Source organism: Microcebus murinus, chromosome 17, assembly GCF_040939455.1.
Source record: "Microcebus murinus isolate Inina chromosome 17, M.murinus_Inina_mat1.0, whole genome shotgun sequence".
Classification (NCBI taxonomy): Eukaryota; Metazoa; Chordata; class Mammalia; order Primates; family Cheirogaleidae; genus Microcebus; species Microcebus murinus.
Genome location: NC_134120.1, coordinates 27,977,350 through 28,001,566, shown reverse-complemented (window position 1 = coordinate 28,001,566; position 24,217 = coordinate 27,977,350). Strand labels below are relative to the sequence as shown.

Sequence of the window (24,217 nt, the reverse complement as noted above, 5' to 3'; positions counted from 1 at the left end):
TTACAGAAGTCACATTTTGTCCTTCTCCTTCAAGAAGATATAAAACTTCCATTTATATATCATTTTATTAACTAAAATCCATCTAGTACGAGGATGTGAGAAAAAATTAAAAAGAAAATAAAAGGCAAGGACATAAAATAAGTAATGAAAGAGATTCAAGTGAGAAATAAGATAATAAAAGAAAAAATGGAAGAGTAAATGAAGGATGGTGATTGAAAATAGTGGATAAAAAGTAAATAAAATATGGAAAAGTGAATACAATTTAGAAAGAACTCAAAGACTGTGGGGTTGAGTCTCTAAGAATCTAGCAGAGCCAACTGATAAGACCCCCCCTGGAGGAGAGGGGTGGTGTAGAGGGAAGAGTTGGGTATACCATGAAGTCCCTTTGCTTACTATTGATGCAGACTTGTGTCAATTGCCTAAGCTCTGAAAGCCTCAGGTTTAGCTTCTGTATTATAGGGATAATGATACCTGCCTAAAATGATTGTTATGAAGATTAAACAAAATAAAATAAATTATATGGGAGATCTTGGTGCGGTGCCCTGCCACTAATGTCCCTAATGTATGCCAGGAGGTCTATTAGGGAAACTTGAAAACTCAGGTAGTAATAAGAAGAGCCTTATTACAGAGTCCACTGGCAGAAAGTCTGAGTTGAAATGGGTTGGGCAAAAGCAGCGATTTATTTATGTATTACAAACATGGTCTTACAAACATCATACAGAGCTGGCACAAAGGAACAGACACCATCTCGTACACCATGCTTCCTTCCAAATCACTTCTATTGAGTTACAACATCAGAACAAGTCAGTTACTGAGTTACACAGTTCTTCAAACATGTATACCTCCCCATTAGGGTGGCTAGGTTGGCTAATCAGACAAACAATTAATTTACATGTTTAATACAGTGCAAGATTCGTAACAGAATTCAAGATATTCACATTGATATTGTAATACATTATAAAACAGTACAATTTTCAGAAATGATGAGATCACATGTCTCCCTGGCTGTTTCAATTCTTTTCTTGTTTTCTTTTCTTAAAATCAGTTGCAAATAGTTTTACTCAACTTTTCACACTCAAAAACACTTTAAATTTTAAAAGCTAAAAACTATTTACAAATTATTCATTGTAATTTTAAAAGTATTTGTTGTTGGTTTTGTCGTTCCACTTAAAAAGAAAAAAAAAAAAAGATTGCCCTCTTCCAACCATTATACTTTAGCTGGTACCATCATTAACTTCTGGCTGCTGCAAAGAATACTTAAAATTGACTCCTCACAACTTTTCAGAGCTCCAAAATATATTATATTCCATGGCCCATCATACAAAAAGTACATACATAAAAAGTCCGTTCGACTTCCCCAACTACATGCTGACTACAATTCACTTCAGGTTGCTTTCACAGAAATGCTGAGTGGACCCAGATGCTCTGAGGTGACTTTGCAGTGGAATGAAGACAATGATTGGGAAACATTCTTTTTAAATCTCAAAATAATCTTAAAGCACACAAAAAAGGTTGATTTTCAATCTTTGTACATACAGAATGTAATACATTTTCTTTACATTAGGCATAGTCATAAAAAGCATGTTTAAGTTGTTTGGAAAATGCATTTTCATAGAATTTACAAACACTGTGATATCAAACACATTCTCAAAAACTGCTAAAGTACTGACACAAAACCTGACTCAAAAGGTAAATTTTTCAGTAGACTTTATTTCTAACTTGCATATTTAATAATTCAACCATACTGAGTTCCACTCACACTTCTCTAAAAACTCAAATATGCTAACAATACCCTCAAGGTAATTCTTTCCAAATATTCACAGGGTGCTGCTATACTCTAATCAGTTTTTAATGAGTTGCAGAACCCTGGTACTGAAAAATGGTACAAGACACAAGTCTGTAAACTGTTCTACAGACAACAGCTCAAGACAAATTAGCCTAGAAAAGATAGTGAAACACATTCTGAGTTGTGCTAATTTGACAGTCTACGTATATTTTGTGTGAACATATGTAAATTATATTGGACTTGCTCTAACTATTTTTTAGTCTTATTAGTTTGTTGGGTGAAGTAACACTTTCTATCTGATAATGTATAAAAGTTCACAGTCTTTTCTTTTCTTTTCAAATAGTAGCTTAGTCTTCTGGGAGAGAATAAGTTAAATAAAGACTTAGGTGGCCATGCCCACTCTGGGTACAAACAATGGCCGTGAAAGTACATTTGCACACTGTATACAATTCCTACAAGAAAACTGCACTTCTAACTGGATTTCTAGCTGAAGTTTCTTTATTCACTAGCTAATTCAACAATTTCATCAAGGTAAATAGGGGTTTCTTAGGCCACACTGAGGCTTGTGACAGGCAGTGAATACTTCAAGGCCATGGTTCTTATGTGAGATTATATTTTACAATATTTTGACTCACATGTAACCTTAGGGGGAGAAAAATCTTATTTCAGCCACAGTGTTTTCAACTCAGCCCTTTGATAAAATAATTTTTCAGCTTGTCCACTGTCCTTTTAAAATGCACCTAAGTGATTCCTCTTATGATAAAATTGTATCAAATAATTACAAACCAAAGAGAAATGACCAGATACTTTTATATGCAGGACAATCATTTACACATGACATAATTACTTAAAAAAACCTAGAGAACATTTCTTTAATATCTTTGGATTTAAAGAAAAATCGATTTCCCCAACCTGAAGAAACATGGATGAATTTTCATAAGAGAAGGCATGCTTTTCATTTTTAAATCATAACAATCACATGGATTTACTGTGACATGTTCCGATGTAATTGTCACATCTATAATTTGGGATTCCGGTGCAGTATTCATAAAATGCTTGACTATTCCTATTTATATCACAGGTAACCTGCAGGGGAAATTGAATATCTTATGAAAATTTATCCAACTCCTCTAATAAAGGGGGAAATTAGCATGATATACATTTACAGCTACTTTCTGGTCTACTAATTCAATCCATTTCTTAACAACAACAAAAAAGGATAGCTTTCTATCACAAGCTTGCAATCCAGTATAGAAAGAAAGAAAATTTTTCCTTGCCTAGTAAAAATCCTTAAGTTCCAACTCATGGCTAGGATGTTAACCGTCACAGAGCATGTGCCACTTTGCAATTTGTCTCCTGGGGTAGTCACAGATCTCTTTCCAGTGCTCTCCACCGGTTCCTTCTGCTGCTGCATCCAGCACCAACCGCCCAATCACCTCATTTCGGGACCCCCTTTCAGAATCCAAAACCAGAAATTCAACACTTATTTCTTCAAGACCCTCACAAGGAATATCAAAGACAAACAGCTCATTGAACACTGCATTGGGGGTGCATTTCTTCACATGAGTTTTCTTCTTGGAGATTCTCTTTTTGGCATGGTACAGGTTCACTTTGACGTAGGGATCTGCAATGGCACATAACAGGCATTACAATGACAGAAACAGGGTGGAGAACTGATCTCAAGATAATGCTGTCTTTAGAGAACATGCCATGTCAATAAGATGGTTACAGTGAAAATGAGTCAGAATGAAGGGAAAATAAGGATAAAGCCTGGCTCTCTTTTGTCAACAAAATTGAAAATAAAGAAGAATATGTTATATAAGTGAAAGGGGTTCTAAATCAGAGACTACAGAAGGAATTCTAATGACAGGAAAAGGAGGTAACATAAAAAAGGAGAAAGTAGATGGTCTATGGAAGCATTCTGATTCATTATTATTCAGTCCAGGGAATCGAATAGAAAGAAAAAAGTGTTAAACAAGATCTAACCTTATAGAATTGTATGACTCTGAGTAAGTCTCTTTAACTCCCTGACTTTGGACTCTTTTTTCTGGTAAATGGAGATCTCGACTCCACAATGACAATTTTATTTTTCTGTTTTAACTTTTCTCTAGTTCTTTAATCATCTTCTGGATTAACTTTTGTTTCCCAATGTTGACCTTCTCTGTGTCACCCTTAGTGAGTGGATTTTAAGATCATGCTACCTTATCACAATTATTTTTGCCTTTCTCTGGTTGAGTATATGAGTTATTTTCAGCTTTCTAATCTAAACCTTAATTTTAATCTTAAACCATGTTCTCAACTTCTATCATGGAATAATAATAATGATGATTGTAACCGCGGCTAGATGGATATTTAAGAAAGCATGTATTTCCAATCTTCACAATGCTCCTCAAAGGTAAGCATTAGTATGTTCAGTTTGTACAGTTTAAGAAACATGCCCATTAATACTATGTTAAGAAATGGAAAGGTTAGGGTTTGAACTCAGATCATTTTAACCCATAGATCATGCATGTTCTTTCTCATCATGTTATACAATAATAATTTGGTATTTTACTTTGTTTTATTTCATTTTATAAATTAACCACAAAACAAGAAACTAATTCTTAAAGCAGATACATAAAGAATTGCATGGTCACAAAAAACAATAAAAGAGTAAGGATAGGTGAGCTTATTTAGAATAAAATAAATTTTAAGTTTTGTTTAATTGAAACCTCTTCTCCTGAGCCTTCATTTCATTTCTATCTCTGGAATTTTGGCAATGACCTCTATTCTTTGCATTTATCACTGCTTTCTGCTTCAACCCTAATCCTCAGACACCTACCATGTATTAACTTTGGCTCAGACCTTAGAACTATGTAGATTTCTTCTTCTTGCTGATGGGTTTGGCTCACATTGTTATTCCAATAAATGGGGACCACAGAAACAGTCACATCACTTGTGATTGTGAATAAAAGGTAAGACAAAATCATAGGCCAATATTAGTTGTTAACTAATTTGCTCAATATACTAACCACTATACACTGAGCCTGAGCATTTCAGAAGCATTCTTACCTGAAAGTCCAGACACATCAGATTTAGGCAGGTGTCTCGCTTTTAAGACAACCACAGTGAGAGTATTTGTGGTGGACTGATAGCAGAGAGAGATCAGTAACTCACCCCGTCCTGAAGACTTCTAAAGACAGAGAAATGCGGTATAAGCACTTTTAGTATTTCTTTTAATCTTGAAGTTTATACTTTCATCGAAGTTTTTAAAGCGATATAATAGTATTGTCATTTAAATGTAATATTCCTACTCATTTTTATTTTAATATGCTAAGGAACCAAAGAGTAACTAAAAGCTTTTGTGCTGCACCGTCACTGCCTAAAAACAACTGCCTGCCATCTTGTGGTCTTTGTAGGTACTACATAATGTTAACGTTTGCATTGAGTTGGCCACACCCATTACTTAGAAAGGTTTAGGTGATTTAAATTATACCCTATGTGGGAGTATGTTTGGCTTTTGCTTTTTTAATGATATATCTACTTTTTGAAGTTATTAATAGTAATAAAAATGACTTAATTCTTTGAATCTGTGTAGAGTCAATTGACTCAGTTCAAGTCTGATTTGATTTCAAATTCATTAGCACTTGATATTATTGGAATTGGAATTCAGATCAAATGAGATTTAATCTGACTTCCACCACTATCCTGGACCAGAGGCATGAAAGAGTTAAAGTTCTCTACCTCCCTTATACCTACAAGTCTCTGTTTAAGCCAAAGAATGAATTGAAGTATTGGAGAGAATTGACTCTGAATTTTCAATACATTGTTTTTAAACAGTGTCTTAGGGTCCTTCTTTGTGTGCTACTTAAATTTGTACTTTGAAGACACTAGATAAGATGACCAAGAAGTCAAAGTAGAAGTTTTAACTGAAAGTAACAAAATGTTAACTTGGGGCTTGGTTCTAAAACAGCTCTAAAACACTAGAGCTCAGCTCTAAAACACTACTATAACTGAGAATTATGACAGTGGCAGAATTAAAACTGCAACGTATTTATACAAAAGTTGATATAGGGTAGCTGTATGAATTATTACTGGAAGGAAACTAAGAGGAGACAGATCTTTATTCTCATTGTGCCACCAAATAAACCGAGTGTCTCAAACAAGTTGTGTAATGTTTCTGTGCCTTAACTTTCATCAATTTCAATAGAAGGAAAGGAAATGGTCAAAATGAGCTCTAAAATTATTTTCAGCTCTAAAATACTATGATTTTTAAAACATAAATTAGTACATTTATTGTATTCTATAAATTATACCATAATAGACACAAGTTATTCTGAAGTACCACTGTTAGAATCGAGTTTCATATTTAAAGTGGCAATAAGATTAAATTTGCTTAATTGATATCTTATAATTTTATAATAAACTCAGAACTACCAGTGCGGTATAACTATGAAGGCAGAGTAACTCACTTCCTGTTATACAACTTAGAGATGGACATTTATAATTGAATATGATATGATGTCTCCTCCTTGAAAAGCAATTCCATGGAAAGTCAATTCAATTTCCAAATCCTCAGGAAGAATTGATTTAATTTTAAATTTCAAATTCAATTATGCTGACCTTGAAACCTATTTGTTAACTTGCTTATGAATAATAAATATTCGCCTGTATTTTAAAGTAGCAGTCTTTGTCAAAATACTTATGATAGAAATTAACATTATAATATTTAAATATCTACCTATAAGGAATACCTATTTTATAGCATAAAATATTTTCAGTATCAGTTATGGGTTAAATTTTCTTTCATCTGCTCTATTCCCTTGCTCTCCATTTGATTATAATTAATAATAATTAAACATGGTGAGGATGATATCTACAAGCTTATCCTTTTAATGAAAATCCCCTAGATACAAAAAAGCTACATAAAAGATTGTTTATAAATACTTTAAGCACTCAAAATGAATTACCCTAACATTTCTCTTGATGATCTCTCTGTTCATTAACATTTTTCCGTCAGATAATTCAATTCCTGAGAGAGGAATAAGGACTTCCCCAATGATATCATCTCTTGAAAACCTGTCAAAACTCAAGATTGTGAAGTGCAAGGTCAATTCTTGGATCTGGGTGTAGGGGATCCCATAAAATGTAAAGGTCTCATCAAAAGCTGGATCCAAGGTCTTTCTCAGCACTCTGGTTTTCACTTTATGCTTCTTCTCCGGGAGGATTGTCATTTTGATGTATGGGTCGGAGGTCATCGACTGCTCATCCATGGCTGGCAAGCCACAGGCTTCCTTGATATTTACCACAAATGCTTTTTTCTCGAAGTTGTACTCTAAGGAAAAGAAGAGGGTTCCCAGCTTCTCTTGTTTCTCTTCTGAAGTAAGGGAAGTGCTGGACTTTATGCTATCAGGGGAAACTGATTCTTTTTCTCCTTCTAAAAAGAGCTTTGGGGTCACATTCTCCATATCAGAAGGGCTGTCAGCTTTGAGGTTGGTTTTGGGAAAATTGCCATTGAGATCTCTCTTCTCAAGATCTAGATGCAATGAATTCTTTGGCACAGCTGTTTTATTCTTTACTTCATTTTTGTCATCTGCTCCAAACTTCTTTTTGCTATTTAGGTTTTCAGGGTAAATATCAACTCCCTTAAGCACATGCACAAACTTGTAAGGAGGAGTCTTGTTAGACTTAGATGATTTTCTCTGACAGCAGATCCATGCAAAGAGAGAGACTGTGAAGACCAGGCCAAATGCACTGAAGATCCCCACAACTGCGGGGATTTCATCTGAAAAATCAAATGACCAATAGCATACATTAAAGGAGCAGAGTTCGAGGTATGAGCCTATTTGAAAAGCATAATAGAAATGGCAATTGCTTTAGATTGAACAGATTGTATTACTTTCCAACTATTCTGGGTATGAGTTATGTATATATTTCATAATAACTTCAGGTATAAAAAAATCCCCTGTGTAACACACAAAAGAATTATATGTATGATAGAAACTCTTTCATTTCAGTAGTTTTTCACAAATAAAATGAAAGATGAAACTAGGCTTAGGTCAGATATGGGGAGATGCTTAATAACCCTGACCTATCTTTATTTTCTCAGATAACATGAATCAACTACAACATGATGGGTCAGTAATAATTTCATATTTTTATTGATGTTTTGAGACTTTACAGAAACATCAATTCTTACTGAGTATGGTACACTAAATGCACATTCTTCAAATACTAAGTGATTCTATATTCTTAGCAGTTCTTTATTTACCCACGATTCAAGAAGCAAAAATCTAGTGACTCAGTGGCTCATGCAATTGTAAGAAATTATAGAATATTATACCTATAAATTTATTTAAAAAAAGAAATGATGGAACATTATCTGCCATTGCCACAAACTGATTAAGAATTTTATCCAAATTATGGAATAGTAGTAAAATAAACTTACATATATTAGGGAAAAAAACAAAAAAAAAGAGAGCAACAGGATACTAATATTATATAACTTGTAACACTATCTTGTATGTCAAACCAAAATTCCTCAATAAAACACTGAATTATTCAAAGTACAAATCAATTACACTTAAATAGGATAAAAACAGAACAATGGTTATAAGGGAATCATCATTCCTTAACATGAAATGAGAACAGTGAGTATAGATAATTTAGAGTTCAATTTTATCCATAACTGATGTTTTTCCTAGCACATTTCCACATGGAACATAATAATAAAATTGAAATTGGCATTATTTCCTTGAATGAGGGCACTTTAAATTATTGATATAAGGTAACATTGATTATGTATGAGGCTTACCATATCTCATATGTAAGCATATTTCTTGAAAAATGATTAGCAAACTGTATAAGTAAAAGAAAGATTGCTACATCTGGATATAGTGCATCAATTGATAAATATTTAATATAACCAAAGTGAATATAACTTACATAATATTATGTACATTTAATTACCTTCTAATATATCTTTGATTCCAAATAGTGAATAATAAAGTTAAAAAGTCTCAGTCCAGAAAGGGTTAAGACTTTTCTAAATTACCCCAAGAAGACCAATCTTTTGTTACTTTCCTTCCCCATCCCCCTAAATCTTCTGCCTATCTACTTCATATTCACAAAATTGAACTCAAAAAATAAAGATTAAGAAAAGATAAATAAAAGAAATATCTAAAAAGATAAAAAAGCAAACAAAATAATAGCAATAAAAAATTCTGTAGCTTATTGATGTAAAGAAACTGAATCAAGTAAAGATGAAATAAACCTTTGAATTCCCAAATAGAAAAAAAATACAGTGAATGCTATGTGAGGAAGAGCTAAAGACAATCAGCTAAACTTAGTATCAGCTTTTCAGTTTTTTCTTCTATTCAGGTCTTTGTGGAAAAAATGTACCCCACTCCTGGATTCTAATAATCCAAGGCCAGGGAGCAAAAGCAAAGTCACAAACTGAGGCAGTTCTTCGCCCAATGCATGAACAATAAAAGCAGTAGAAAATGATTGTTTTCTAAATAGACTGATAGCCCATGCTAGAACATATTTTCACTAGTACAGTCTTTAAAAATGCCTCAGTATTAGAAATTTTCAGATTTCAAATTAACACCTGGAAATAAGCACCACAACATAATTCCAATAACTCAAATGGAAGGCTTTGAACAAAAGTCATATATGAATAAAATGTCACAAACTGTCTCTATTTAATACATATGTCAAATGGCAAAACATTCAATGTAACATGGAAAGACACCTACTTTCTATGTATTTTCCACTGATAGAATCTTAAGCTCTTGAGAGAAAAGATTACAGTCTTGTTAATCAGTTTAATAACAATTATTCCATACCTATGGATATCACCCCTACTCACAAACTTCCATAAAATTCCATAAGTTAAAAAATACTAGCAAAGTAAGTAAAATTCTGATCTCTTGCCTTTGGAATATGGTGGGACCTAAAAATATTGCTTATTCTACAAAGTACACTTAATTTTGTTTACTGAAACAGAGAAAAATAGCCACAGTGACAAAAATTTGGTATAGGAAAGGGAAATTGATTCTGGAAATTAGAGCTCTAATTCAAGTTTCCAGCAGTTTTTAGCTAATTGTGCAACCTTCAACACTCCCCCCATCTCTCTGGGTTTCAGTTACTTCACCAATGAAATGAAATGAAATGGGCTGAGCTAGTCTTATTGAAAGTCCTTTTAACTCTACCACCATATAGTTCTGTGTCTTTCACTAGCAACATATTTTGAGAATACAAGAAAAACATAGCGGAGCAAAACATCCATATGGTACACTCTGTAATAAAATATACATCCCAGTCCTCCAATATACAAATTATTTGGTACCAAGATGAAATACCTACGTAACCATTGATATATTTGGCTTTTCCTAATAAGATACAGCTTTACCTACAAAAAAGCATCACCTACAAAATAAATGAAACCAACATATGAACTACAGACCCTCTTTCCTTTACTTAGCATATGCTGTAATTTACAGAGCTGCCTGAACATTTAGGAACTTCTTGAAGGTGAACTCTCACTAACAGAAGACAATTTTAAGAAGAAAGCTACCCAGAAAGGGGGGAAAAAAGCAGCCTCCCCCCCCAAAAAAAACCCACCCAAAACCGCAGAAATAAACTACGATCGCGTTTGCTGTTCTCATTTTCCTTTCAAATTAACTACCTAGGAAATCTATATTCAACATCCAGCGCTGGGGGGAGGGTAAAAAAAAGCACAGCCCACCCCGGAATATTCAAGGAACAACCGCAGCCTTAAGTTGAGTAACTTGCTTACCAAATTCTTCCCGGCTGTTAGTGATCGGAGCCATTTTTTACTGCGTGTTCTGTCCGAGGTGCTGAACGGAAAACTGCCTGGCTGGATTCACTTGCCTGGATCTGAAGCGCCGGCTTTCAGAGTGCTGAAAACAACAGCGAAGAGCCCAGGGGACCAGCGCCTGGAACAGGGAGGAGGCAAAGAGGGAGGTCCACTCGCCCTCGCGCGGTGATTTGCCACCCCTGTTCCTGTTTTGGCTCTTCTGAGAAGCTCGTCTCCGAGACTCCAGACGTGGCTGAAACCCGAATTGACGCAATCCTGACGCTACAGGGCTGAAATCAGCACCTGCCCTCCTCCCCTCCTCCCTTCAACCCTCTCCTCTCCCCCCTCCTTCCTGCTTCCTCTCCCATCTCTTGAAGATTCAACACATACTCATCAATTATTTTAACTATTAGGCTACTAGAGATTAGCTTTGCTATTCTGTGGGGTCACAGAGGCACATGGAGATGAGCCCCACGACTGATCCCTGTGAGTTTCTAATAGAAAATCTCCTGATCACCTAGATGCATAAAAATGAGTCCCTGAGTAATCAGAATGATATGATTTACAGAGAAGAAATTTCTGCGTCAAGTGACCAGGTGCAAAATGCAAGAATGTATTTTCTTGCTCTCTAAAATTTTCTTTGACATACTAGACACATGATACTTATGATTAGAAAAATCTTCTGCAAACTGATCCATTTGAAATAAGATAGTTTTCCCACTATTATCCCTTATGTTTCCATAAATTACTAGTTTAAACTAATAGACTAATGCTGATGTTGCTCTTTCCTGATCTGTCAGCTTTCTTCCCTTTAGTATCTGACATTTGACCAGTTAAAGCATTTAGGAACAGATGGGAATAATCCCTTCTGTATTCAGACCTCACTCTCAGTTATGACTTTTGCATATAATGAGACTGCTTCTGGGTTGACATTTATGGTTAAAAGCCCTGGCTTCTAATAGGCTTGTGCAAAATAGTTACAGTAATCATGCCAAAATCTAAAATAACATTGATTATTATTGGTTATTTTCAAAGGAAAACATATATTTTTCTGAACTGATGATATGGGAAAGAGGAATTGGGGAAAATATGTTGTCTGATTCAGATTAATTTGAATCTGAAGAGTGATACCTTTTTAAAACAAATGTTTAGCAGTGTTCCAAAGGAAAGAACTAAGTCTGTAACTCCAACTGTCAATTATTGTTCCTCAAAGAATTCCTTTGCTCTGGAGTTCAATAACCAAATGACATTCAGTGTGTGCTGGGATGGGGGAGGAAGGGCTACTGAGTAAGCTTCAGAAAGCTACTGTACAAGTGACAGGTTCCTGTGCATTGGCAAGCAGCCGCCCTCGGCGTCAGGGCTGTGTCTGGGGAGAAACTGGCTTCAGTTCTTTGCATCATGGAAAATTTTATTATATAAACCAATCTCTTTTCTTTCCCTTTCTACGTGCTTCCACATACTTGACATTTTAGTTTTCTGCTAACAGATTTTTAAAAAATCTTTATATCTTCATGCTATGAAAACACACAGACCTGTTTACTGTATTTAATCTGTTTTCACTGTCAGGGTCTGGGGTTGTGTCCTTATCATTCCACTTTATTCAGATTACCTGTTTAGTCACTTGTGCATGCACCTGGTGGGATTGTTCCTAGGAATAAACATCCATTAGATTAATGAGACAGTGGCATTTATTTGTGATGCATATCACAGGTAGAACAAATATATGGTGTGATGTGTACTAAAGTGTATGCTTTCTAGCTAAGTTATTGCTCACATATGGTTAAACTCATTTGTTGTAAACATAAGTGTATGGTCTATATAAATTAGTGTCTCATCAATTTTACCTTCAGATGGTAAAATGCTGTCATCTATAGCCTGTCTAGATTGTTTAAACTCTATTTCTACAGAACCCCACCCCATCCTCTGTTGTCTCATTTCTGAGGACACATTATGATAAGATTATCTCTTGCCCAGAGCTAATGCTATTGTGGATGTAGTAACTATTTCATTGCTTGTTTTCTAAGCAAACTGAAAAGAAATGTTATTAATTAAAATGTCTGAAGTTTCCCTCATTTTCATTTGGTTAATAACATTTTAGTTATGATCCAGCCTCTTTAGACAAGCTTCCAGCAGCACCAGATGAGGAGTGGGCAGCAGACCCCACGCTGGGAAAAAAAACACAAAAAACCTGTAAGTTTCTTATGATTGAGATTCACACCCTACCACATTACTGCATTGTTCTTTTGGGATCCATCAAACAAATAATCAATTCACTGACACTGGCTTGCGGGGAGACTTGGGAGGAGGAATTGTTGCTAGGTAACGACTTTTTCACCACCCAAAACACACAGCCTCAAACAAGTTCCTGCTTTGGCAAACACAGACTGTTCTGTACAGGCGGCAGTGTTTACTTCAGAATGATTCTTTCACTGTTAAAGTGGTTCAACTTTTATTCTCTCTTTCTCTCTCTCCATATATATATACATATATGGAGAGAGAGAGTGTGTATATATATATATATATATGTATTGGAAATATCTATATATACTTTGAAAAAAATTAACAGAACACTAGAATTTGATTTTAAGAAATCCAATTGAATTTAAATGCTTTTTATAACTCATCATATGTTTATTTTATTCTATCTTATTAATTTAGCTTATTTAATTCAGTATATAGTTTTATTTAATAAAGTTTATTTATGTAATTTATTAATTGTATAATTTAGTCTATATTTTTCCATTTCCTTCTTAAAAATATTGTCAGTCAATGTATTTAGAACTTTCTGTTAAACAAAAAGTTTCAATAGCTTTTGAAAATGTTATAATGATGTTCAGTAATCTTTAGTAATGCCCAGATTAGTAATACAAACGCATTTTACTGGTATGTAGGTGGAGTAGATTGAAGTATCTGATAATGGAAAATGGATAATCATTTTAATGTTCCATACCATTCTATTAAATATGCTGGCTCTAATGCTAATGGAATAGATTTATATTACAAGCACATCCAAGCCGAAATCCTGCAAGACAAATGCTTTCCCTGTTGGTATTGCAGAAATCCCTTCATCGTGCACATTTCTACATTTGTTTGTTTTCAGTATATTCAGCATTTATTATGTGCTTTTAATGGCTTAGGAATGACTGTGAGCCCAAACAAACAAACAAAAAGTTTATAATCTTTTTGCCTTTCTTCTTTCTTTCAACACATACTTATTAAGCATGTACTACTCCCATTTTTTTGCTAACTGAGGGATTTATATTGGTCGAGATGAAAAAATAAAAGATCTTTGTCTTCATGGAGTTTACAGACTACAGGAGAAATTGACAGCTCCTCCTCTAGAATTGAAAGAAAAGAAACTCATTAGATCATAATTACATGCATATTTCTTTTGCCTGGTACTTTTACTATAAAGCCTGGCCAGCACAATTCCACAGCCATCATGCCTATCCCCTTCTGTCTATTCTTATTGACCCTTACTTCATGCACATGGATTCATTTTGATTCTCACTTAGTTTGCATTCTTCTATTAGAAGAATGTGTCTATCTACAACTTTTTTCTCCTTTAAGAATCAATTGAAGTTTCATTTATACTATGAAGTTTCTGACTTACCAGCACTCATGGATGTCTTCCGATTTAAATTCTTCTAACAGTATCTCTAGTGAAATCTTTTGTTAGCTTGACACATCCTTGATCCATATACTAATAATTCTCAAAAAGATAAACCAAAGACTTTCACTAATGCTAAGCCCTGATATTCCACAAGTTTCCCATTTGTTTCTGATCTCCTTTGCACCAATTTTTTCCACATTTGGCTTCATTTTATTTTTATATTTCAGGTCTGCCTTTAAGGTACAGTGTTTGAATCAACTTCTCTAATTCTTTAATCTTGGTATCTCAACAAGAATTTGACCTAAAACCATTCTAGAAGCTTTTCCTCTTTCAGTTTATCTTGAAGATATTTCTTGCAAATCCCCACCTCCCCCTTTTCAATCTATCCCTCTTTTAGCCTTCCAATAACACTAAAAATTTAGGATTGGGAAGCATAGGAACAGTAGAATTATACTAAATTTTCCATCTTAAATAATGAAGATTTAACAAATAATTATTTGATAATATTTATTTTTAAAGTATAAATAAAAACACATAAAATTGACAAGGTTTGATGTCCAATAAATCACTGGATAATATACATTCTAACATGAAATAAACAGACATAACCAAAAACAAGAAGCAAAAGTAAAACTAAAAATGATCATAAATATAATACAAAAAAGCAACTAGAAAAAGTAAGTAAAATTTAATTATCTAAGAAATCATAAAAGATTCACAAATTCCTAGGTAAACAGTCTTACATTGTGTTAAAAAATAAAGTTTAAACATATGCTGTTCACAGTAAAAATACTCAAATGAAAATGACTAAAAATGTTTAAATAACAGAATACACAATGATTTACTAAAATATAGAAATAAAATATTAAGTGTGAGTTTGAAAGTCAAGAATAAAACATCAAAAGAAGGAAGATGTTCATATTTATACTGTAAAAGCATATACTGATGATAAAGAGGCAACAGTTTTTAAGGCTTATGCACCAAACAACTTGCCATCAAATACAGAAAGCAAAACTCTGATAAGTACTGAAGAGAAAGAAAAGAAACATATCTGCTGAATATAGGCATTGCTCCTTCCTCCAACCACCTAATTACAGGTTTGGACCACTTATCTGGGGTGGGTAAGTTTTAATGGCAGTTTTTTTTACATTCACGTGGTCAAAAGGAAATAATTTGTAAAGCATGCAAACTCTTGGAGAGCAGGAAAATATCCTCAAATATTTAATGCAAGTTTACTAAATATTTTAAGAAATGTGAGAAAATATAAAATGTATGATATTCTATTAAACTATATGGTCCTAAACATCAAGAAACCATAATTTTCAAAGATTATATATTAGAACACCATTGAAAAGGGTAAAAAAGGATATATATGCACACACACACACACACATATATACTTTTTTTGTTATGCCTAATGTTTACCATATGTTAGAATGTATATATATATATATATATATATATATATATATATATATATCCAACAAACCAATAACTCCCTTCACCCCCTCACTAGTACACGCACACCACAGAGAAATTCTTACAGGGCCAGAATGCTACATGTATGATTATATACATCACATACATGACAGCACTGTTTGTGGTAGCAGAGAGTTGATAACAACATACAAATGTCCATTGCAATATGAATGGATAAATTGTGTTAGAATTCTTCAGTTAAAAGCAAAAACTACATATATAGATATATGTGTGTGTGTGTGTATTCTAATGCTTTCCAATATTGCCTACACCTTATAAAATATTATGTTGAAAAAATAGAATTAGAGTTACAGGAACACATCATTTATGCAAAACAAACTCATATCCACAAATATCACTACATATTTTTCAAAAATAAAAATCATACACAGGCTTTTCTTCAGATTATACTGTATTGATTTGTGGCAGATCTGCCAAGATTCGAAAGCCACATTAAATCTGTTTGAAAAGTTTATTATATAGCATTTATGAATTGATGAGGCAACTAAAACTTCAAGGGACAAGATCCAAGAGAAACAACAGAGGTGTGAGCTGAAATTTTGCAAGTCACTTTTCTTTTCAGGGAAATTGCTGATTCTTAAAAATGAAAAACAAAACAAAACAAACAAACAAGAAATCAGTTAAAAAAAAAAGCAAAGGTAAAATCAGAAATGCAAGCAGATTGTTTAGCTATCTCACAGGCATAAAGAAGCACTAATTGGAGTTAGGGAATGGCTGGGCAGCTAGGAGAATAGGGCCTGGGATCTTGGAAAGGAAGTAGGTATGAATAAATGGTCCCTGGTCTGAGTGATTTTACAGCCAAGTCACCTGCTCAGTATTTCAACTTGGCAGACAAGACGTTTGGAAACGAACTAGAAAGCCACTGAAAAATACAATCATGACTTCAGCTGACTCATGGAGTTGAGCAGACAATAAGTATGCCTTATTATCCACCATTAAAATGAATTCTTAGTAATCACCACAAGCTCTAGTTAGGATTACTGAAGAACTACATCAAGGAGAAAAGATATATCAGAAGTAGAATGAGCCTTATAGAACCATAACCCAGGCTCCATTTAGCTTACTTCCTGAATGGATAAAGGTAATGTATTTCCCCCTAAAGGAAAGCTACCAGAAGATACTTGAACTCAACCTAAAGAAGAAAATATCATCTAGAACTGCTATAATTTTTTCATACTCAGTATCTGGAATTCAATAAAAAAATATCAAGGAGAAAATACACAATAAAAAGTAAGTCCATAGCATAATGACATAGAAAACTGTCATTAATATTGATAAAAAAGATAAGATGGAGTTAATTACCAGAGAACTAGAATTTAGAAGACTCAGACTAACATTCTAAACCTAGAAAATATAATTGTTTTGAAATTAAGAAATAAATGCACATAATATACAGAAGACTAAATAAAGTAGTAGACACAATTAGTGAAAAAGTCAGTAAATTACATCCAGACTAAAACACAGAGCACTAAAGATATGAAAAATTCAGAAAAGACCTTAAGAGACATATGAGATATGCTAAAAGGTAATAACTTAAGTGTAATTTGGCAACCCAAAAGTGAGGAAAAGAAAACATGAGGTCAAAGAAATATTTAAAGAGAAAATGACAATGGAATTTTCCAACTCAATGAAAAAATTAACACATATATTCAAAAATCACTAAGAACTCCTAGTGGGATTAATAAAAAAAACCACATAGAGCATCATAGTTAAATGACTGAAACCAAAAGACAAGCAAAAATATTTTTAAAAAGCAGAAAATGAGGTATATTACATTCAGAGAGCAGCAATATGACTCACCTGATGTCTTAATAGAGATGACAGATATCTGAAACAATAGAACACCTTTATAATGTTAAAAGAGAATAACTGCCAATTTAAAATTTTATGCCAGCAAAAATCAACATGAAAGAAAGAAATTTCTAGAAAAGCAAAACAAAGAGAATTCCTTTCCAGCAAAAGCTAATGAAAAGAAGGAAAATTATCATAGACAGAACTCAGAAATGCAGAGCAAAACAAAGAACATGGAAAATTGTAAATAGTGTCTAAATATAAATGGATATTAATAAAAAATGTAGGGTGGCATCTAAAATACAGAAAGAATATAAATGTATGGCTAACAATGATTCTAAGGGTAAGAGGGAGTAAGCTGAATTTCAGTGTTTTAAAATCTGGCAATGTTAAAAGTAATATCTTATACTTGACTTGTAATCTCCAAGATAATTAAAAAAAAATAGCAGGAAAAAAAAAATGTATACCTAAGAAGTAAGTGCCAGAATGCTAATAAAAGCTAAAAGAAAAAAAAATAGAAAAGAAAAAAGTTGTCCAAATGGAACATAATATGACAATTTGAAAAACATTAACCTAAAATATCATTACATTACATAATAACATGCATTACATTAATTTTGCATTAATTTTGAATGGACTCCTTCTAAAAGGAAAAATAAGTTGGGCATGGTGACACATGCGTATAGTCCCAGCTACTCTGGAGGCTAGGGAGGGAGGATCTCTTGAGTCCAGGAGTTCGAGGCTTCAGAGAGCTAAGATCATTCCACTGCACCCCAGCATGGGAGACAGAGTGAGACTCATCTGTAAAGGCAGAGTGAGATCTCATCTCTAAAAGGGGAGAAAAAATATTGTCAGACTTTTTTTACATAAAAACACAACTCATTGATTCTACATTGCTTACAAGACACAAAATTTAAAAAGCATCAAAGTAAAAAGATGAAAAATTGAAAAACATACTTCCTGTACACCAACCAAAAGCTGTGGTATGTGTGTGTGTGTGTGTGTGTGTGTGTGTTAATATATAAAATACCACATGGTATATATAAAGACATTGGAAAAGTTAAAAAGGGGCCAGATGCACTGGCTCATGCCTATAATCCTTACACTTTGGGAGGTCAAGGCAGGAGGATCACTTGAGCCCAAGATTTTGAGACCAGCCTGAGTGACATAGTGAGAGCCTGTCTCAAAAAAAAAGAAAAGAAAAGAAAAACAGAAGAGTATTTAACTATAATCATATATTTTATAATGACACATTTGTCACTATATCAGGAAGACATAAGGTTTCTGAATTTATGTTAATGTGTACTCATTAATATAGTTTCAGTATAAATTAAGCTAAAGTTGGGGTAAAGCTATATGTAAAATAGGCAAATTCATAAATGAAACTTATCCAAACTTTCTCATAATTTATACAAGAAGCAAACAAAACTCAGTACAGATATAGAATAGGTAAGCAAATTAATAAATTTGTCCTAATTACCAGATAACAGACCCAGTAATCTTTACAAGTGAACTCAGAACATTAAGCAAAACTGATCATGTAGTTGCTATAAAACAAGTTTCAAAATATCTCAAAGAACTAAAATAATTTAGTTTGTTCTCTAACCATGGAGGCATTTAGCAAGAAATTAGTACAAAAAGCTTAGCAGCAGCAGCAGGAATCTGAAAAATTCAAACTAAAATTAGATGCAATGGATAATACTACATACCCACTAAAAGGCTTTGGGTGGGTGATACCAAGTGTTGATAAGTTTATGGAACTACAAGAGGTCTTATTCATGGCTTTTAGCTGTTTACATTGGTACAAATGTCTTGAGAAAATGTTTGACACCATCCACTAAGCAGAACATAGACCTATATTATGGCCTTGCAATTCTACTCATTGCTAATTATAAATTAAAATGACTACATACATGTACAGGAATGTTCATAGTAATATGATTTGCATTGCCAAAAGTTAGAAAACGTGTTACTTTTCTTATCAATATTAGATTGAATAAATAAGTGTATAAAGTAGAATACTATACAGAAATGAAAAAAGAGCAAATTGCTTCCATATATAGCAAAAATAAACTTAGCAAATATAATGTTAATTGAAAGAAACAAGACAGAAGAGTAGATTCTCCATATATTCTTATTTGAATTTCAAAAAACAAGAAAAACTAATCCATGCTGATAAAAGTCATATAGTAATTACATTTGTAGGAAGCAGTAACTGGGATGAAGCACATAGGAGGTTTCTGGGGTGTTAATATTCTATATCTTGATATGGGCAATAGTTGTGAAGGATTTTCTGTTTGTTTGTAATCCATTGAATTGTTCTGTTATATAATAATTTGTGTCCTCCTCTATATGTATATTATATGTCAAAAAAGTTTACCAAAAAATGTGTATATGCTTAATATTGCTACATATTTTACAAGGATAAATAGACTTCCAAGGGCATGTATAAACAAATTAGGGCAGATGCCTATAAAGGAGGAGAATATGACTGGAAATTGGACATAATGGAGAAAAATAAATGAAATTAGAGATGGGCTATACATAGATTTATGATGCACCTGTGATTATTTTTTTCAAAAACCTGAATATTTTTCTGAACAAGGTTTTTAATTTTTCAACTATCTACTCACTTTGAGTCCTCTGAGTCAAATATCTGTACTTACCCTTTGGATTTATAGTAACATCAGCTCTAAGCTAGTTCTCTTACCAAAGTATAGATATTATAAACTTGATGCTTAGTATGACGATGGAAAGGAACAAGAACAAGCTCTGCATAAAGATTATACAAATAAAATGTATATGAAATTTGAACTTCCTGAACTTCTACATAAAGTGAGTATACATGTCCAAATGTTCTTCCCCCTGGCCTCCACATTATCAAATGAAATGAAAAATATGAAAGTCCTGGATTTTTCCCGGCAATCCTAGGAGCTCCACAGCATATTAGGGGTTAGATTATGTATATGATGCAGGGAGGGGTAAAGTTCAGAGAGCTGGATTCATTATGTAGCATCAGATTGGAGAAGTAAGGATGTGAGGGTCTAGAACTCCATTACCTTCAAGCTTCCTTTCAATTCTTAGATGCTATAAAACTGTTCTCTACCATGGAGAAAATAGCCCTGATCTCCACATCACCGAACTCATTCTGTGTCAGGTACCACCCAATGACAAAAGTCTACACGTAGCAATGAACATGCTCCCGAAAATTAAATATGCTTTTGCTTCCCCAGAACACTCATTTCTTCATAAATGTAACACTTGTCTGCTTATCTTTTTTCTCTCTTCCCTTCAGAAACTTATACCTACTCTCAGGTGAAAACTAATAAAAGTTACTCATAGTGCACCATGAAATAAAATCCTTTGCAACTTCTCATGAGGAGATATATATATATAATATATTATATATTATATTATATATAATATATATTATATAAATATATTTATATATAAACATATATTAAATATATATTTAATATATATATTAAAAATTGCCATCTGTGAATACAACCAAATACCCTTCTATACTCCAGGAAGTTATAAAAGGAGTAAAAATCATGTGTGCTCCTACCAGAGCCTCTAAAATCATGTAATGATTATGCTGCTTTTTCTCTTTCCACAGTATCTGTCTTTGGAAAGCAGGACACACACCCATAAGCAATATTGGAGAAATTAAAGTCAAGATTTAAAGGTATTGATGTAACAGGGGAAAGGAGAGAAAAAGAGAAGAAATTGAAATATTTAATTTAGGAAATTATTTGATGCCTGTGAAGATATCCATAATGTGGAGAATGGAAAGTCAATGATAGCTTAGTGGGTCAAACCATAACTACTAAAATGTTATATTTTTAGGTGACAGTGAATAATATTAGTTAGAAATTACTGACATTAATTTATTCTGTTTTGTGCATTTTCCTGATCCTTTCCATCTTTTACTGAATTTTTTTTTTCAGTTGAACCATAACCTACTTATTAACTTTGGCATCCAACCACATTTAGCGCACTTAATGTGCAGCCATGGGTCCCAAAATTGCTGATTAGTTCTACTGAAGTTATAGAAAATTATGAACTGTCACCTTAGAGCATGGGCCAAAGAAGAAAGAGAAAAAACACAGAGAAAATAGTAAAAGAATAGGGGAATGAGAGAGAAGATAGAAAGGTTATAGAAGAGGAAAGAAAGAAGTTAGGCACAAAGATAAATGAGAAATCAAGCAAGGAAGTAAGGACAGAGGGACAAAGGGAAAGAGTGCGAGAGGGTAAGAGAGGGGAAGTATGAAAGGGAGAAGCAGGAAGAAAATAAAAACATCTTTTAAACAGAAAATGAAAATATATATAATTTAGTAGTTTACCACCAAACATGTGGTCCCAGAAATGTGCTTCTTTTGAAGCACATTTGACTCTTTCTTTCTTTCTTTCTTTTTTTTTTTTTTTTTTTTTGAGACAGAGTCTTGCTTTGTTGCCCAGGCTACAGTGAGTGCCATGGCATCAGCCTAGCTCACAGCAACCTCAAACTCCTAGGCTCAAGCGATCCTCCTGCCTCAGCCTCCCAAGTAGCTGGGACTACAGGCATGCGCCACCATGCCCAGCCAACATTTTCTATATATTTTAGTTGGCCAATTAATTTCTTTCTATTTTTAGTAGAGACGGGGTCTCGCTCTTGCTCAGGCTGGTTTCGAACTCCTGACCTCGAGCAATCCACCCGCCTCGGCCTCCCAGAGAGCTAGGATTACAGGCATGAGCCACCACGCCCGGCCTGCTTCCTTTTGACTCTTTCTGTTGTTAGTATTCTTTTTTCCCATCCCCTCCTTTGTATTTTTGTCTGTTGTATTTTTTATATTGAAGTTTATTTTTATGCCTTTTATTTCATTTCAGGAAATTATGGGGGTACACAAAGTTAATTTCACTTTATAATAATTTAAAATATTAAATCATAAAATATGACACTTTTTGGATTTAATATTTTAAATTATTATAAAGCGAAGTTGACTTTGTGTATGCTTCTGTGAATTTTAATACATACATAAATTCATGTAACCACTACCATACCCAGAATAACATTCTATCACCCAAAAAACTTCTCTTTTACACCCTTTTAGAATTACACACTCCCCTCGTGCATAAACCCTGACAACCACTGACATATTCTCCATCCCTATAGTTTTGTGATTTTTTAAAAGTTTCCTATCATTGGAATCTTACAGTATGTGGCTTTTTTAATGGCCGTCTTTCACTCAGCATAGCATATTTTGAGAATCATACCAGCTGTTACATGTACTAATAACTTGATCCTTTTTATTGCTAAGTAGTATTACATTATATAAATCAACCACAGTTTGTTTATCCTTTACCCAATGGAGGACATTTGGGTTGTTTCCAGTTTTTATTTATTATGTAGAACACTGTGAAGAACAGTCATATCCAGGATTCTGTGTAAATATCAATTTTATTTTTTTAAAGTAAATTCACAGGAGTGGGATTGATGGGCCTTGTGGTAAGTTTATGTTTCATTTGATAAGAAATTGCCAAACCATTTTCCAAAGTGTACAATTTTGCACTCTTGTCAATAAAGCATGGGCATTTCATTTGGTCTATATCCTTATCAACAGTTGGTATTATCAGCATTTTTTATTTTAGTATTTCTACTAGGTATATGAGTATTGTAGTGATATCTCACTGTGGTTTAAATTTGCAATTTCTTAATGGCTAATGATATTGAACATCTTTTTCATATGCATACATGTTATCCATATATTCTCTTTAGTTAAGTGTATGTTCATATACTATTAAATATACATACTTTTTAAAATTGGATTGTTCATTTTATTATTGCTGAGTTTTGAAATTTCTTTATATTGTGGTGTAACACAGATATATAGGTATATAGATATCCTGTGTTGGATGTGATTTATAGGTATTTTAAACCAATCCATAGTTTGTCTTTGCATTGTCAAAAGTATAATTAATCATTTTTTAACAGATTGCTCTGTTGGTATCATTTCTAAGAACTATTAGCCTAACCTCAGTCAGGAAAACTTTCTTTAAAATGTATATTTACTTGCATTTACATTTAGATCTATAATCCATCTGGAATTAATTTTGGAATAAGGTCTGAGGTTCAAGTGGAGGCTGACTTTTGTTTACATATAGGTTAGCAGCTGTTTTAGTATCATTAACTGGACGGAATTTCCTTTCTCCTTCAGATTTTCTTTACACCTTTTTCAAGATTAAATGACCATACTTGAATGGATGCTCTACTATGTTCTATTGAGCTATGTTTCCATCCTTTGCCAATACCACACTGTCTTTATTACTGTAGCTTTATATTCAGTTTTAAATCCCAATAGGGTGATTTTTCAAACATTGTTCTTACAAATCAGTTTAGCCATTCTAGTTCCTTTGCCCTTCCATGTAAATTTTAGAATCAATTTGTCTGTATCTACAAAACTCCAGCTGGGATTTAAATTGATATTGTACTAAATTCATAGATCACTTTGACAAGAACTGACATCATTACTATGTTGAGTCTTCCAAACTATGAACTTGGTAAGTTTTTCCATTTATTTAAGTCTTCTTTGCTTTTCTGTCCATATTTTGCAGTGTTCAGGTTACAGACCCTATATATATTTTGTTAGATCAATGCCTAAGTGTTTCATTTTTGGTACTATTGCAAATGACATCATGTTATTAAATTTTGGTTTCCAAGTTTTCATTGTTTGTGTGTGGAAAC

At 33.3% G+C, this 24,217-nt stretch overlaps 1 protein-coding gene across 1 annotated transcript; it reads right to left on the bottom strand.

Annotated features, from left to right (window-relative positions):
* Positions 1 to 235: 235 nt before the first annotated feature.
* SYT4 (synaptotagmin 4) lies at positions 236 to 10,873 on the bottom strand. Its single transcript, XM_012790301.3, has 4 exons — positions 10,566 to 10,873; positions 6,736 to 7,550; positions 4,838 to 4,958; positions 236 to 3,410 (listed from the first exon to the last, which is right to left on the bottom strand). The coding sequence occupies exons 1-4, from the start codon at positions 10,597 to 10,599 to the stop codon at positions 3,103 to 3,105; spliced, it is 1,278 nt and encodes a 425-aa protein (XP_012645755.1). The 5' UTR covers positions 10,600 to 10,873; the 3' UTR covers positions 236 to 3,102.
* Positions 10,874 to 24,217: the final 13,344 nt, after the last annotated feature.